At 35.8% G+C, this 18449-nt stretch overlaps 1 protein-coding gene across 2 annotated transcripts in view; it reads right to left on the reverse strand.

The window, feature by feature from the left end:
- Nucleotides 1-14069, reverse strand: part of LOC131166244 (E3 ubiquitin-protein ligase BRE1-like 1) — a 57386-nt gene extending 43317 nt beyond the window's left edge. For both annotated transcript variants that reach the window (XR_009139775.1, XM_058124595.1), the window contains exon 1: nucleotides 13563-14069. Coding sequence is in view for 1 of the 2 variants with exons in the window: in XM_058124595.1 (XP_057980578.1) it covers nucleotides 13563-13673 (111 nt within the window). In the remaining variant the exon portion in view is untranslated. The remainder of the gene's footprint in view (nucleotides 1-13562) is intronic.
- Between the last annotated feature and the right edge of the window lie 4380 nt (nucleotides 14070-18449).

Here is an 18449-nt window from a genome sequence, read left to right on the forward strand (position 1 = left end):
TGCTCCTGCAGCCCACCAAGTGGGGTTCACATTCGTTATCCTTACTGCTCTCTCTGCTGGGCCTCCCTCTCATTGCTCTAGCCACAAGCTATTGCAGCTCCAGCACTCAACAGGGGCCCACCCTGTGAGCCTAGAGTGGGCTCAGCTGTCAGCCCCCATTTGAATTGCAGGCATTCTATTGAGGGTTTTGGAAGGAGGACAGGGCTGCACCTTGGAAATGTGCCATTTTTTCATTGTAGGGATTCTGGTTGGAGCATAATGCACAGATTTTTTCGGGGAAAAATTGCAGCTGGTTTGGGAGAAGATTCAATACTTGGCCCTCTTTATGGTGTGTTGGCTTTGGATGCTTTTAAGGGAGTTGGCTTATTGGAAGTTAAATTTTTCCTAGTCTTCATCTGTTTTTTAGTTTATTTCTTCTAGTTTAATCCAGAACAACAAGATGTCTTATTCTCCTCTGTAAATTCTTCTCTTATTAATGAAATCTCTACTTTTGTTACCAAAAAAAATTATAGGCAATCTGTCATCACCTTGTCAACCGTGGCCTTCAATTGCTCTAATCAAGGTGAATGGGAACAATAATTAATGAACAGTGGAAGAAAAAACAACTCCCAGAATCACCATCAGGCGCAAAAAAAAGCAAAAAGTACACTAGTATTTAAAGCCGAAAATAAAGACTCAAATCTCCAGTGCCATGCAAAAGAATGTCAGCTTCTTATATCTAGCAATTAAATTTCAGTTATAGGTCAACTATCTGCTTCCACTCTAGATGCCCAGAAGAACCCACATCTTGTGAAAACCATGGTTATGGATAATCAGAATGACGGAAAATGACAGATGCTGCCAAAATGATTTACTGGAAAAAGCATTGGTAGATTATAGTAAGTAGTAACAATCAATCAGGGATAGCAAGCAACTTTTAAAAGTTCATTTCAAATCTCATAATGCTTGGTCGAAGAAATAATTTTCTAGACAAACCATCAAAAATCCAGCCTTCAATTAACAATGCAACAATGAAACTATAGAATATTTCAAAATTTCAAGACATTTTTCATTTCCAGCTGTTTTTTGACAAAATAGAGAAGAATTTTTCCATGTTTCCCAATTGCCCCCCACCACCACCACTTCAAAAGATCTTACTGTAAATGAAACAACCTGCGAAATACCACACCATTCTATAAAATAGAAAATCTTATTGAGATACGAAAGGATATACAAGGAGGCTAAGAAATCCTCCTAAAAATAAATTTCAAAAACAAACAAAAAAAAACAACAACAAAAAACGAGAACAAACTATACAAGAGATCAAACTAACACCGCCAACAGATCATGAAGAAAATCAGAGAAACCAAAACATCAAAGTGATGAAAATACGTATATATGATACTGTCCCAACTCAAATCAGTGGACATACATTGGTGTCATAGAACATGCAAGCATTTCTGTCAAGCCAACCACCCATAAATAGCAACAAAAAAAATGGAAACCCACCATAATCTGCCCATACCCTTTTTCCTCTCAAAGCCTCGAAAGCAGTCAACAAAACAGCCTCCAAAGAGTTGGAACATACCCAACAAGCAAGTAAACCAAAGAGCTTGTTCCATAAACCCCAAGCAAGAAAACATTGAAGAAAAGTAGCACATCACACAAACATCAAAAGACAAAGCCTTATGATGACTTCTAATCTGCAACTGATTGTTGGTATTATGACTCAAACTACCATTCCCCACAAAAAACCTTAAGCTTAAAGGGGACCTTAGCTTTCCACAAAAAATTAGCTCAAGTAATTGATGGAACGAATAAGAAAAGAGTAAAATGATGAGCATCCAATGTCCATATCCTCTCCATGGGAAGGTTGAAAAGAATCCAACAAACAAAGAAGCACAAAAAGCTCATCGACCTCCATATCATTAAGATTCCTATGAAAATGAAAATCCTAGGAAACACAATCTTCATTAAAAACCAGAAAATACGAGATGAGAACATTCAGACACAGAGAAAGAAGAAACAGAGAAGGAGAAGCATCATGCTGTCCTACCCAAAGATTAAACCAAGAACCATGACCACATTGTACTTAATATGGGGGACGAAAAAGGGTAAAGCCTGAGAGATAAATTTGCATGGACTTTCATGAGACTATTTTCAACGTCAGCATCCCATCCATTTGCAGGTAAACCAAATTTACTCTTGATAAATTTGCCAAAAATAACTGCTTTCCCATGCAATGCTTTAAGAGTCAATTTAGACACCAACTTAATGAGAAAAAGCCCCCCTCAACCTGAACGGCCGAACTTACAAACCCCCGAACTCATTATATGTTCCCTCGTCTCCCCCCAACGCCAATAGAAGAAAGTACCTACTAATCCTTTCCAGTGTAGATGCTACTCCTATAGGAACCATAAACCCAGGAAAAAAATTTAGAGGCATAAAGGAAATATTGCTTGATTCCAACAACGCACAAGGAGAAGATTCCCACCCAAAATAAAATCTACATAAGTCAAAAGGCCACTGCATAATACCACATAAAAAAACTAGAAACCACATCATAAACCAAGTTAATGGTAGCAAAACCACACTTACAAATTAAACAATTCCAATGCCAACTCAAAAACATGCAAGATCATATGATTTTCACACGTGTGGCTTTAAAAAAGAAATACATTAAGAAAGAATAATGTACAAAGGATGAGAAATCCTCAAAAGAGCATAAGAAGAGAACCAAGGCTGTTAAAAAGGAGCCATCCAAGTATGGTTTTAAATAAAGGCCACGACCGTTACACACTGCGAAATCAGTGGGAATAAAAATCACAACAGCCGTAGCGGCCGATACGGACCACGACCGTTACATAAAGGCCGCTACGGCCATTACGTAACCACTACAGAACTGTTACACCAAAAAAATATTTTATTTTTTACTTTCTCCTCACTTTTTCCCTCTCTTTCATATATCATTCTCAATATACCTAGTGGCAGGAGGGGGAAAGGATTATAATGAGGATGACAATGATACAAAATTTACTGTTTCTTTAAATACTAACAATAGATGCATTAATTAACAATTTGCAAATACTAACTTGTTAGGAAAATATTTTATTTTGATAATATTAGTAATGTGATATTTATGTTCTTTATTTTTCAACTTCAACCTTCTTTCTTTTCTAGCTATTTTATATTTATATTATTCGTATGTCTTATGTGTCTAATAGATTAATGGAGTGTATAATGTATTTTGTTTAATTAATTAATTTAGCACACATAAGAATTTATCATAGATAAGAACAATGAGAAGTACAAATACACACACACACACACATAATTTTTCTATCAATGGTGGTTTAAAACAAATGTAAACTTGTTGCCCTTACCAAATAACTTAGTTACACGAACTAAAGGATCCAAAATACACTAAAAACTCTTTCTAAGAATGGCTAAAAGCTTAAAACATGCAAGTACGCTAACATGCACAAGGTTGTGCATGCTTCAAAAAAATTCACAGCCATTACACCCGCTTCCCGTTATGTAACATCCGCTACTCCCGCTTCCTGTTACACTCATTACCGTTACGTTACGCTACCCGCTGCCGTGATTTAAAACCATAATTTATTATTTCCAACTACAATGCCAAAACACCTTGTAATAAACACATGTGAGGGCGTTATAAATAATAGTGTCCCAACTCAAACCCCAAAAGGCCCGAGATCTATCCAGCCAAATAAGAGCAAAAATAAAACACCGCCACAAAGTCCTAACATTTTTACGCCTTCCAAAACCTCTAAAATCAACCATCAAGAAAGCCTTTAAAGAATAGGAGCACACTCGGCACTCTCCCCATAGGCCAAGAAGTTTGTCCCTTACACATCAAGCTACAAAGCAACACAAGAATACATTAAGAAAGAATAATGTACAAAGGATGAGAAATCCTCAAAAGAGTATAAGACAAGAACCAAAAATATGTTAAAAAGGAGCCATCCAACTACAATGCCCAAACGCCTTATAATAAACACCCGTGAGGACGTTATAAATTATAGTGTCCCAAATCAAACCCCATAAGACCCAAGATCTATCCAACCAAATAAGAGCAAAAATAAAACACCGCCACAAGGTCCTATCATTTTTACGCCTTCCAAAACCTCTAAAATCAACAAGAAGGCCTTTAAAGAATAGGAGCACACTCAGCACTCTCCCTATAGGCCAAGAAGTTTGTCCCTTGCACATCAAGCTACAAAGCAACGCAAGAATAGGTGAGCATGATAATCATTAGTACCATAGCACAATACAAACCTCTAGGTATAAAGCCTTGTATGGTTTACAAGCCTACAACAAATCATTGGTTTGTTAGCCACTTAATACTATTGGTTTTACCTTTAAGGAGCTACAGCCCTCCACAATTTATTGGCAAGAGGAGAAGGATGAAAAGATCGGTTCAAGTGAGCATAGAATGATTTACAACAGAAAAACACCTAATTTATCCAAACACCAGCCCTCTAAACCCCACCCCAACCCCCCCCCCCCCAAAAAAAAAAAAAAAGAGGATGATAGTGACAAAAAGAATCTAACCACCTAACATCCACCTAATGATGGCAAGAAAAAACCCCAAGAGAATGGAAACCTCCCTGACCTCCATATCATTAAGGTTAGGACGAAGCTGACAGTGCCAATCAACCTCAAAGCTGTCCGAAAACAAGGATGAGATAAGTGCATCAAGATGCAATGAGAGCTGCAAAAAGAAGGAAAAGCAAACATCCAAATCCAAATATCCTTCTTGAACCTTACACCCATAATTACAGTCCTCCTACCTCACCCTCCAGCATATCTATGAAAAAACCCCCCCTCATCCCACTTAAATCTAACCTTCATCCTGCAACTCATTTCCACCTAAGGCCTTCTATGAGCTAAGTCCTCCGAAAGAGTACCCAACACTTCTACATGACCAATATTCTCCATCTCATTCAAGATATTAACCTTATAAAACCTCACATCAACCATAGTAGTCAAAAGCGCACCTTTAGGTGCGAGGCGCAAAGAGGACACAAGGCCAGCGCTTCATCACTAGTGAGGCGAGGCGACCTTTAAAAGGTGCATGGGGCGCACTAAGGCACATTGATGCACCAGGCATCATAAGTCCCACCTTGAAAGTTTTGAAGCTATTAGCCTATTAACAAAGAAATAGCCAAAACGAGCCCTAGCCCTCGTTCAACTCAAACCAACAGGATTCATCTGCAACTCTTCGAGCCAACACGAAATCAGCTGGAACACTTCTTCTTCGACCCTTCAAATCAACACAACACCACCAAAAGCCCTTCATGAGTTCGTCTTCAAGCCTTCAAACCAGCAGGAGCTTCGTGAGTTCATCGTTGAGCCTTTGAACCAGTGGGAGCCCTTCGCGAGCTCGTCTTCAAGCCTTCGAATCAGCAAAAGCCCTTCACAAGCTCGTCTTCGAGCCTTCGAACCAACACGAGCCCTTCGCGAGCTTATCTTCGAGCCTTCAAACTAATGTTTTAAAAGGCTCAATTGAGGCTCGTCTTAAGGCAAGGCATGCTTAAAATGCCTTGAGGCTCAATCTAAACTACCAAATTCCAAAAAGGCCAATGCATTACATGCTAAGGCTTATGCATTTTTACAAAAAAAAACACGCATTTTGCACCTTTTTAGTTGAGGCTTACGCATTTTGGGTGTGTGATTCTCAAGTTAGAATGGGTCAGAAAATTTTAACTACATGTTTGTACAAAAGGAATGTCATAATATGAGCTTACTTCTAAAACTCTTGAACCTCAACCTTTCCAAAATAACTAGACTTGTATCTTACGTCATGAAAATAGCTTGAATTTTGTAATGGCATAGCTATCTCTTGTCATGATTTATGTCATGTATTCAAGTTAGCAATTTTTGAATGGCCAAGTATTTTGCGAAGTACATCTAGTTTTTCCTTTTCACATTATATTTGCGATTTTCTTAATTTTTACTTTATTTTAATATATATAATTTATTTAATAATTTTTTATCTTAAAAAACAAATTCTCAAAAGGCTTACGCCCCAACGCCTTAAGGCTTATGCCTCGCCTTTTGAGGGTTAAAACACCTCGCCATATGCCTTCGCCTTTTAAAACATTGCTTCGAACCAATAGGAGCCCTTCGAGAGCTCGTCTTCAAGCCTTCGAATCAGCAAGAGCCCTTCACGATCCCGTCTTCGAGCCTTCGAACCAGCAGAGGGCCTTCACGAGCTCGTCTTCAAGCCTTCATATCAGCAGGGGCCCTTCGTGAGCTCGTCTTCTTCTTCAATTTTTCTTCTTCTTCTTCTTTTTCAGTTCTTCTGCTGCCTGCTGCCAGCTGCCAGCTGCTTCTTCTTATAATATTATATGTAATTAATTATGTAGTTTAATGCAAGTTTATAACTAACATATAACACTTTTTTTTACTGAATTTAGCTACTGTTTTGTAATTTGTTTGGAAATGCATTTTACAAACTATACATTTTTCTGAAATATATGATACATTGCTCTTGCAGTTAGGATAACAGGTCTTAAATCTTAAATGGATTATGGAAGTGGTAACTCTGCCTCTGCAAAGAAAGATCCTGCATGGAAGTATGTACATTTGGATGATAAAAAAATAGAAATAATTTGACTCGCAATTTTTATGGCAAAATCACAAGAGGAGGAATATTTCGGGCAAAACAACATATTGTCGAAGGATTTTGAAATGTAAAAGAATGCTCCAAGTGCCCTGCTCATGTACGTGAGGAGATTAGGGAGTATATGTTGAAAAATATATAGGAGGAGGAAAATGAGTTATTGCCTAACTTTGATGACATAGATCATTATGGTGAAGATGACGAGGATGAAGTTCAGGAAATTGACACTCGTGGCAAAAGAGTGCTTAGTGATGGAAGTGGAAGTCGAAGTCAAAGTTCGTACCAATCCACCTTGAAGAAACCATAACAGAAGGGGCCTATAGACTTGTTTTTTACTCCTGATCCAAAGAAAGCAGTTCAAGCTAGGAAAGAAAGCAAGATGAAGCAAACATCAATAAATGAGGCGTGCAAGAAAGAATTAAGACAAAAGGCAATGGCCAATTTTTCTAGGTGGATGTATGATGTTGGAATACCATTTAATGTTGTACATTTGGACAACTTTGCAATGGCACTTGAACCAATTGGGCAATATGGTCCTGGAATAAAGCCACTTAGCTATCATGAAGTGAGAGTTCCTTTCCTAAAGCAAGAAGTTAGTCGAATGAAAGAGTTGATAAAGGTCCAAAAGGAGGAATGGACAAAATATGAATGTTGGATTATGTCTAATGATTGAAGAGATTCAATTACTAATAAGGACATAATAAACTTCTTAGTGAACTCTCCAAGAGGATCAATGTTCGTCCAGTCTATTAATGCTTCTAATATTGTCAAGAATGCACATAGAATGTACAAATTACTTGATGAGATGGTGGAGGAAATTGGAGAATCAAATGTGATTCAAGTAGTAACTGATAATGCTTCAAACTATGTTGCAGCAGGTAAGAACTTATTTCTCTTATTTCTAAAACTACATTCTATAGTGTATATATTGTTTATTTTAATATTTTAAGGATTTCATTCCTTGATTTTTTAACAGAGAAATTGTTGGAAGCAAAGAGGCCACATTTTTACTGGACACCATGTGCTACCCATATTAGGAAGATGCCTTCAATTCATATAACTTTGAAAAAGGTAATATTTTTTAATGGTTATATTTATAACCGTGTTGGTGGGGTGAACTTCATGAGACAGTTCACTGGAGGAAAGGGGTTACTAAGGCCTGCAGTTACAAGATTTGCAACTGCCTTCATCACGCTTCATTCAATACACTTCAAAAGAACAATTTGAGAAAGATGTTTACTTCTGAAGATTGGAATACTACTAATTGGAAAATGAGGCAGTTGGCAAAAGAGCAGCTAGTATTGTTTTGATGCCTATCTTTTGGAATACCATTGTCTATGCTCTTAAGTTGACAGGCTCACTTGTCCATGTACTCCGTTTGGTTGATGGGGAAAAGAAACCTGCAATGGGATGCATTTATAAAGCAATGGATTGGGCTAAGGAAGCCATAGCTAAGGCTTTCACTAAGAGATAGGATTAATTCAAGGAGGCATTTGAAATTATTGATATGAGGTGGGGATGCCAACTCCATCAACCTTTGCATGCAGCTGCACACTACTTGAACCCAGTATTTTTCTATTCAAACCCCCACATTACGCAAGACAAAGAAATCATGGCGGGTTTGTACAAATGTATTGCAAGGTTAGTGCCAACACTTGAAATGCAAGATAAAGTTTTACATGGGTTGGAAAAGTACAGTAGCACTAGTGGCCTCTTTGGAATTGATTTGGTAGTGAGACAAAGCAAGATAAAAGCACCGAGTGAAATGGCATTTTTACTACCTCTTTCTATCTAAAATTATTTTTGCTATTTAGCTAGTAGGTATTCATTTAAAATTTATTTTATAACAGCACAATGGTGGATGTCATTTGGATCATCGGCACCAAACTTGCAAAAGATTGCTAAGAAAATCCTTAGCCTCACGTGTAGTGCTACCAATTGCGAAAGAAATCGAAGGATATTCCAACATGTAAGTCATCAGTATATCGTGGATTAAAGAAATGAACTACCAGTCTACTACTTTTTAGAATCATTATTTACTATATTACTTTAAACTTTTTGCAGCTTCATAGAAAAAGGAGAAATAGGCTATCCCAGCAATGTTTGAATGATTTGGTATTTGTGAAATATAATCGAACTTTGAGGCGTCAATACAACAAGCGTGACACCATTGATCCCATTCTTCTAAAGGATATTGATGATGGTAATGAGTGGTTGATTGGTATGATGGATGGCGATTCCAATGAGGATGATGAACTTGTGTTTGAAGATGATCTTTTGACTTGGGGTTCTGTTGCTAGAGCTGCTGGAGTAAATAACCCCCCACATCACACTAGATCAAGAATAAGTCAAAATATGTCATCATCTCCTATAGGAAGAGCTTCATCTAGCAGTGCTAGGGGCCGGACCACAATGTCGAAACTTGTAGATGAGGATGAGATCCAAGTGGATAGTGCAAAGGAGAAAGGAGAGGAAAAAGATGTTGGAGAAAAAAATTATAATGACGAAGAGGAAGATGATGATATCTTGGCAGACTTAGTTGATGATGAGTGATGACCAATGATTAAGAAGGATTTTTAGATTTTAGACTTTGAAACTTTTACTGTACTCTTTTCTATTGATGTTGAACTATGTTGATGCTTTTGGCCTTTGACCTAGCAATTTCATTAAATTTCCAATTTTGATCTTGAATGTTTTGGCATTTTAAATTTTAATATTACTAGATGTGTTCATATATCAATTACCCCAAATAGGCATTTTACACAATTATAATTGTGCGCCACACCTTCATGAGGCGCACGCACCTTCGCCTCACGCCTCTCACCTCAGCTCCAAGCACTCTCTGCGCCTTGGTGCACCTTTGACTACTATGACATAAACAAAGACTTCCTCATTGCAACTTCCCAAAGCAACCTTCGGATCTTCAACCTCTTCATAAACCTAAACCCCTCCCAACCCTCTAGAGTCATTGCCCCAAGAGTCCTCAACTAAGGACAATAAAGAAGGATGAGAAAGCCACATTATTTTCAAATTAGAGACAAGCAAGAACCCACTTGACTCTAGAGGGATTCAAAATAAGGGGAAAATGATCCAAAACTAGCCTACCAACGATGTCTTGAAAGATACTAGGAAAGGCATCCTCCAACCCAACACAACATGAGAATCTAACAAACTAGCCACCAACCATGCCACCCTCAGGCCTCAACCAACCAAACAAACACAACTTTGGCAAGAGGAAAATCCCAAAGACCACACTCCCTACAACTATCAAAACATCACATGGGATGGTACAAATATTACATAAATATATTTTCAAACACAAAAGAGACATTAGCATTAGCAAAATTATAAATGCAACTGAACCATCGTTCTCCACAAAAAGGCCTTAAACTAAATCCCTATCTATCACCCTACTCAAAACATTAGCCACAAGAATAGGAAAAAAGGAGCTATGAATCCTCTTGCCTCACCCCTCTAGAAGTTGAAAAACAAGTCTTGTGGTCCATTGATAATCATTGAAGAGGGAGCAAGGAAAAATGGCCCCCACTCAAACCTTTCTATCTTGGCCCAAGACCCTTCTTATCTTAAACTCTATCAAAAATGACCAATTCACCTTTCACAAGTTTTCTCAAAATCTAAAATTGAAACACTAGGCCTTTCATCTACTTCCACCTAACATATTCAACAACCTCATTAGATGCAAGATAACCATCCAAAATTTGCCTTCCGTCTATTGAATGAGAACTTCAAACAAAATAAATTTATAAGCAAGAGCCTTATCAATAGTGTTATAAACACTCATAACCAAATTAATTAGCAAATCATTAACCTTAGCGATCCTTTTTGAGAGATAGTGTTAAAAAAGATTCATGGTTCTAAATTCTTGAAAACACATTCCACAAATCAAACTTAACCACCTTTCATTACCAGAGCAATGAAGTCACACTAAAGCCATCAGATCCCCTTGATTTCCATCCATACCAAAAATTCAATCACACCCCATATAACCTCAAATGGGATATCCATCCCTCACTCACAGGCCTACAATTAATATCCTCTAGATAAAGATTCTGAAAAGAACCAGTAATAGTTTCCTCAATTGCAGCAGTATCTGTATCAACAGATCAACCACTAGCTTCCAACTCTCTAATCAAATTCTTCATCTCTCTAACCTTAAATTTCCTACGAAAAAAATTTTGTTACACTCTCTCCTTAGCCCCACTTTAAACTAACCTTATGTTCCAACTATGTAGCATCAACAACAAATCCTTTAATTGATTCTTAAAGGACATTATCCTTAACCCCGAAATCTTCTAAATGTGCTTCCTGAATCCTGATCCTACAGATCATCAATGTCCACATGTGTATATTTGTATACCTCAATATTTTATTTTATTTTTTAAAAAAAGAAATTTTTATTGAAGAAGATAAAAATATACAAAATAAAAAAGGAGCATAAGAAATCCTACTTAAGAAAGATGAAAACGAAAATTGAAATAACAAAAAACAAATAGAACATCAAAACAGCACAGCTGAAAATCCGAAAAAGGCAGTCCTTTAAACAACCAGCTGTGAAAGCCCACAACAATGCCAAATACCGAATCTGACACCAGAGCATAGAGCAAGACACCACCCCACCTTCCCCGTGAAAATACAATTCCTCTCCAACCAAATACCCAACAAAACAGCAAAGAACCTGCACTCCACAAAGCCGAACCAGCTCTACTCCTTCCAAATCTTTTAAAGGAGATAAACTCCCTCCAAATAATCCAAATAATTTGTCCTAGATCCTCCAAGGAAAACAACAATGTCAAAGCAGGTGAGAATCAGATTTGGAACTAACAAAACTTGGAGAACATACATCAGAAGAGGAACCCTTAAAATGCTTCCACTCTGCAACAGAATGTTAGTGTTAACTCTAGTAAGAATTAACTCTAGTAAGAAAAAACCAACCAAATAAATGCCTTAATCTTTGAGTGGAGTTTGGCCCTCCAAATAGCACAATGAAATGGGAAAGACAGATTTTTCTCAAATCAAAACTCCCCCCCCCCCCAGGTGGCAAAAAGAGTCGAGAACCCACAACCAATCATCCTTTCTGATGGAAGGACAACTCCCTTTCAACAAGCATAACACTTTAATGCCACTCTACCACTAAGAGACCTATGAAAATGAAAATCTCAATGGATGTCATCCCCATATGAAATAAAAAAAAGAACAAATATTTCCATTATGCAATGAGAAAGCTTAGAAAAAACAAGGAAAGTACAAAGTGCGAAATTGCGGATAAATTAAAAGCCTTGCCAATCAAAAATGGACTTTTCAGTACCACATGACCCATCTAAGAATCTGATTGGCTGTAAATGGGCCTTTAAGGTTAAGCATAAGTTTGACGAGACTTTCAAGCTGCTCACCTACTTTCACAAGGTTTTAAAAGAGAGAAAGAAGCTGGTATACATTTTCATAAAACCTTCAGCCCAGATCTTAAACCCACTCCAATTTGTACATTTCCTAGGATAACAAAATATCAAAACCATGAAGGCCTCAATTATTGACTGGAAGGGACACCAAAAATGCTCATAACCTCAGGATGGGTAACCAAAGATTCATAATGAACTTCAATGGGAGCTTTTCTTGAAGCAACAACACATTGATCTAGTCACCAATAAAAGCCACAAAGAACTATTTAAATTGATGCTTTTGGAAAGGAAGTACAAAATGCAGAATCACCCACCCAAGTGTCTTCCCAAACTGAATACAATTTCCAAATCGAAGATATGGAAAACAGCTTATCGGTAAAAGGCAGCAACTAGAATTTTGGCAAGTCCTGTGGGGTTTGGTACCAAAGATGCAGGATCAAACTACACTTCTATTAAGGTTTTTAACTTTTTTGTCATAGTTTTCCACTAGGCTTTTGAGAGAGTGGCCACCTCCCATTATGTAGCCCAAATACCTTTGCAGTTCATATCAAAATAGCCTGGATGCATTCTGCATTACTATCCACAAAATCATGAGTCACACATAGCTCTCTCAAAAATCCACTAAATGCTATCTTAAATAACAAAGTTAAGAGCATAATAACTGTCCCACCAAAATATGCGCAATATCCGTACCATCAGCTTTTGAGAAGGCACCAAATAGCATAACATTTATACATGCACAACTTTCAAGAAGATCCCATATCATATTCTCTAGGTTTTTTTTTTTTTTTATAACGTGGGGGGAAAGAACTTGAGAGAGCATTCAGTAATACAAATTGCTATTCTAAGCACACTATCCATCTGCCCGAGCCGATTCAAAATGCACATTCAAACAGCAATATGACCTATTTAAAAAACAAGTACCCAAAATGCACTTTCAAAAAATTCGAACTAGATTAAGGAATCTCAATAAAATGAATTTGTTATCAAAGAAATAAACAGTTACATCTACAGTGTCTATGTAATTACTCATCAAGCAAGCAGTTAATCCATCAAGAGAAAAATGGAAACTGTTTACTAATAACCAGTTGCTAACATTTTCCATGCTATCATCTATAAAAAGCACTACTGATGTACTCCTCTGCAAAACCACACCACAAAAGCTCAAATTGGAAAGGGCATCAGTGTTGGTAATACACCAAAAATTATGTCCCACATCTACAGCTTCACAAGGCACAGAACACTATGAAATCCACAATTGCAACCATCGAAAATTGTACTTATAAATAATAAAAATTACACGTCTATCATACCAAGCGAATTAATCATTCAAAAAACGAATATGCAAGTTATGCAACAAGAAATTTTCATGCACTTTAACAAATTTAGATCAGCAGAACAATCAACGCGTGTACCAACCCAAAAGAAACGGAGAATTTAAGCAACTGGGAGTATCTCAAGAAAACGCTAGAGCACAAATTCAAAGAAATTACAAATAAATAAATAAAAGATTTAACCTTTTTGTCTTCAGTGAAGGGGAAGAAGGGCTGCTTCTTAGCAGTGACAGCAGTAGGGGATATGGAGCTGACGTGACGTCGTTTTCGATCTGGCTCGCCCGTGCTCCCCATGAGAATCACTCAAACCCTACAGCTACAGCTTCAGCAGCATTAGAGCACACAAAACCCCGCGCGATAATCAATAAGACCCGCAAAAATTAGGGTTCTTTTTTGCATTGCATGAACAAATGTTAATTCTCTGAAACCCTAATTCATGAAATTCAAAGATTCCAAATTCCCCAAAAGTAAAACAATCTGTTCGCAACTTCAGAACCCTAAGCTCCGATGATAATTCAGGCGCACAAATAAAACTCAGAAAAAGTGGAGTGAAACGGTTTCTGCGTCGACTCTCTCTCTCTCTCGCTCGCTTTCTCTCTCCCTCTCTTGCTTTCTACCTGTGGAGTTGGAAGAAGAAAGAGAAGGTGAAAGAGAAGGTGGAAGTGGGGATAATAGAAATAGAATAAGCTGGAGTTTGGGAAATCTGACGAGGTTATTTTCGGTATTAAATACGATTACGCTTCGTGTCCGTACAGTTGTTGCAGGGATCTACGGTGGGGGGCGGAGATTGCGTCACGTGGAGGAGCGAGGAGTGGCTCAGTAGAGAAATTTGATTGGGCAATTGTGCGAAATGACTTTATAGTCCTTGTTTTGGCCAAGGCTATTTTCCACACGGCTGCGAGGCTTTATTGGCTGCTGGGTTTGTATAATAAACCCTCCCGTACAGCAATTTATCGAATTTTCAGAATGGAGAAAACACTATTGGTCCACGTTGCGGTAGTAGCCCCATTTTTCACTGCACACCCAATATATATATATATATAGAACCTTATGATATTATTGTCAAAAATTTTAAAAATGAAAATCAATAATCATAAATAAAATTAAAAATTAGAAATTAACAACATATTTGATTAATATTTATAAAATTCATATAATTTAAAAAATTTATTTTTCTCTTTAAATCAAATAATATTATAAAAATATAATTAAAATAATAAAATTACTAAGAATACACATTAAAAAATTATTATAATAAAAATAAAATCTATTATAATTATTTTACTTAATTGTTATACTTCTAAAATTTACTTTATAATAAAAATTTTAATGGGCATGATAATTGAAATTAGTAAAAGTATTTTGTACTTGGTTTTATTATTATTTTTTAGAATTTATGTATAGTTTTTCTTTTAATTGTATTTATATTCATAAAATCATTTAATTTTGAGTTTAGCTTAAAAGTGTATAAAATGAATAATTTAATTCGAAAAAAAAAATCTATTTATGGATATTAAAAATTTTAGCAATAGATTGTCAAAATAACTGAAAATTATAAAATCTGGTTTACAGTTTTTTGGCAAACAATTGAAAACTGACAATAGAATCAGAAAATTGACAACATAAACAAATGCGGTTTTATAGTCTATTTCTTTACTGTGAAAAAACAATAATAAAAAACAATAACAATACCAAAATGCCCTTAAATTTCAGTACGAGCTTGGTTTAATGGTTATTTTTTTCCAAAAAATAATATTAAGTATTTTTAACTTTAAAAATTATTTTTTACAAAATATAAAATAATAATTAAGACAAAAAACAATAATATCTCTGAAATTTTAATATAAAAAAAATTAGGAACATCCTCTAAAATTTTAAAAAAATTTTATTCACTTCTCCTGAGATTTTAAAAAAGTCACAAACTCCTTGACATTTGATTTTTGAGACACTTACATTTCTCAAAAGATTTGTCATTTTTGCAAAATTATGAGGGGAGATTTTGTATCTTTTGACAAATCTTTGGGAAGGTCTTGAGAATCCTTAAAACCTCTAAAGAGTCCTTAGATTTTTTGAAATCTCAACAAATGTCAATATTTTTTTTTATCAAACCTTAGTGGATGTTAATGTCTTTTGCCCTAATAATTAAAAAAATGGAAGATTTTAAATTTTTTCGATATATCCACCACAATGTTGTTCGTTTTTTATCCTAATTCATTTCTTTATACAACTTATTCATCTCTCTATATTTCAAGTCATGGTACTTTAACTTAGTAGACCTCTCTTCCCAAGGTTGATCATTTTCATTTCCAAATACTTCAAGTTGTTTGTTGGATGTAAAGTGTGATGCAAAGGGATTTGCAAGAGACATCTCATCTTCTCATAGCGTGGAGTGTTTTATAGTTGTAGATGGATTCTCAGGCATTGCAACCATGGCTTCCTTCTTCCTCCATAGCTTGCTATCTCTAATCACCTTGAAACCATCCCCATAAAAATTGTGTGTGTGTGTGTGTGTGTGAAGGGGAGAGAGAGAGAGAGAGACAGAGAGAGAGAGAGATTAGTAATGTGCATAGGCAAACGACAACCAATACAAAGGTGGCTAGCTTATAGTGTGACGACAAGTTGTGGGAGAAGAGTGCAAGCGACTCCAATGATGGCAGTTAAGCTCACACCTCCTTATATATGGCGCCTCTAATAGCAGCAAGCCTTGACTACAACAATGACCATGCAAAAGAGGGTGCACGTGGTAGCTAGGGCAACATTGGCGCATATATTATATGGCACCTCTAATAGTAGCAAGCCTTGACTACAACAATGACCATGCAAAAGAGGGTGCACGTGGTAGCTAGGGCAACATTGGCGCATATATTAGTTTTTCTTTTAATTTGCACCCGCGGGGGGGGGGGGGGGGGGTAGGGTGTTGTTTGTTATGTTACACCCACCCTCCTTCAAGTTTTATAGTCATTCTTCCTCATTAGCAAATTTATTGTCGATTAGGATCCATGTAGAGGATGGTGGCGATGGTAATTGGGGATAAGCTTACTTTGATGATCATAGTAGTTTTCTTGTCAATTATATTCCACTTAGTGGCCACTATCTAAATTGGGATTCATCTAAATGCATTATTTAGCGAAGATATGAATGAAATTTGAAAGAACAAGAAGGAAAATGAGGAGACTAGTTGCCTAATTGTGTTATCCTCTATATGTTTTCTTAAATGTGTCACTAAAGATGAAAATTTTACTATCAAAATGTCAATTTTTGTTTTAATTTTTGTTAATCTATTTGCCAAAATTTGATTTCTTTCCATTTGTCAAAAGGGCATGCAAAAGACATTTTTAACCCATAGTGCAATTTAAATAATTTACAAGGTTGTCCTTATAATGGTAAAATTTGTGCTTACATAATGTATATAGTTAAAAAATAATATTCAAAAGATGGCGTGCCTTCTATATAAGCATAGCTATTCATGAACTAATGGGAAATGAGTTCCTAATTCGTTATTCACAATATAAAAATATATGAAGACATTTAAATTTCATTTTTTTATTTGTCAAATATGATTAGAAGTGAAAAGTCAAACAAATATAATAAAATTATTTCTAAATAAAGTTTAAAAACAAATAATATTATAATTTATTATTAATTAACTATATATATTTTAATTTTTTTAATAACCAAATAAGAAAAAGTGAATTTAAATTTTGCAATTTTCCTTTCCTTAAGTTTTCTATGTTTCAAATATGTGAAGTCCAATTCAGATATCACTTTGTAAGAATAGTAAGAGGGTCGTCACAATATATACAGTCTTATCTTCTTCTTTTTTTAATTATTACATAAGAACTCCAGCCACCAACGAGTCCTTTAAACCCTCTGGTGTGGTACCAAACTTACGGATCAGCGTCCTGCACCCCCAAGTCTCGCTGATCAGGGTAAAGTGCGGATGCGGACACGACTTCCGTGTATTAGTTGGACGTTCGGTCAACCCAACCCTCGGGACACATTTTCATTACCATCCACGGTTCCCACTAGCTCACAAAGAACTCTCACCATCCACGGTCTCCGCTAGCTCACAGAGCGAACTCTCACCATTCACGGTCCCCGCTGGCTCATAGAATAACTCTCACCATCCACAAGTACCGCTGGCTCCGTGAGTGTATCTACCTGAAATTGAACCCCCGATGCTCCTTCTTACGTGCTGATATCTTTCCACCACGCCATGCCTATGGAGTTGTACAATCTTATCCTTACTTTTACGCAAAGAGGCTCTTACTTTTGATTTGAATATGTGGCCAACTAGTTACAAGGCATTCTAATTTTATTTTTCATTATAGATTGTTGACATGTATTGTAGATTCATGACTGTGTTGTCATGTAGTAAGAATTCTTCTAATAAAAAAATAACCATAATATTATGAAATATTAAATAGTATGATGTTTAAATTACATTAGTTTATATTCTTATTCTAAAATCTTGCACATCACCCAGGTTATAATCTAGTATATTTTAAAGATTCAATCTCATGAATTTGAGAAAATTTCTGAAAATTAATTAAGTTTTTGAAACTCAATCTTAAGTACGTGAAAACTCAATTTTATAGATACTCTCTATTTTATGGTTTGCTCAGTATCATTTTTTTCCTATTTTCTAATTTTATTTTTGCATAGCGAAAAAACAAATGTGTTTATATCGACAATTTTTTATTTCTGTTGTCACTTTTTAGCTATTTTCAAGAAAATGAAGAACTTTAAATTTTTATTTTTATTTGTTTTGGAAAAATTCATTTATAAAATATTTTTGCTATTTTTTAGCTATCATGTATATAAGACTGGTCTCGTAAAGTGAATTCTGAAATATAATTAAGTTAAAAATAACAATAAATTTTTTTCTCATAATATCTTTAATTTGTGTTCTTTTGTAGTTTATTATTTTAATCATATTTTTTAAATTGCTATTTGATTTAAGGATAGAAATAAATATATGTGTTAGTATATCTCCCTAAAATACCCTTGTACCTTTGTATGCCTCCTTCTCCTATAAAAGGGATGGCCTTGTACAGTTGTATTTGTACA

The sequence above is a fragment of the Malania oleifera genome, chromosome 10 (assembly GCF_029873635.1).
Source record: "Malania oleifera isolate guangnan ecotype guangnan chromosome 10, ASM2987363v1, whole genome shotgun sequence".
In the NCBI taxonomy this organism is placed as follows: domain Eukaryota; kingdom Viridiplantae; phylum Streptophyta; class Magnoliopsida; order Santalales; family Ximeniaceae; genus Malania; species Malania oleifera.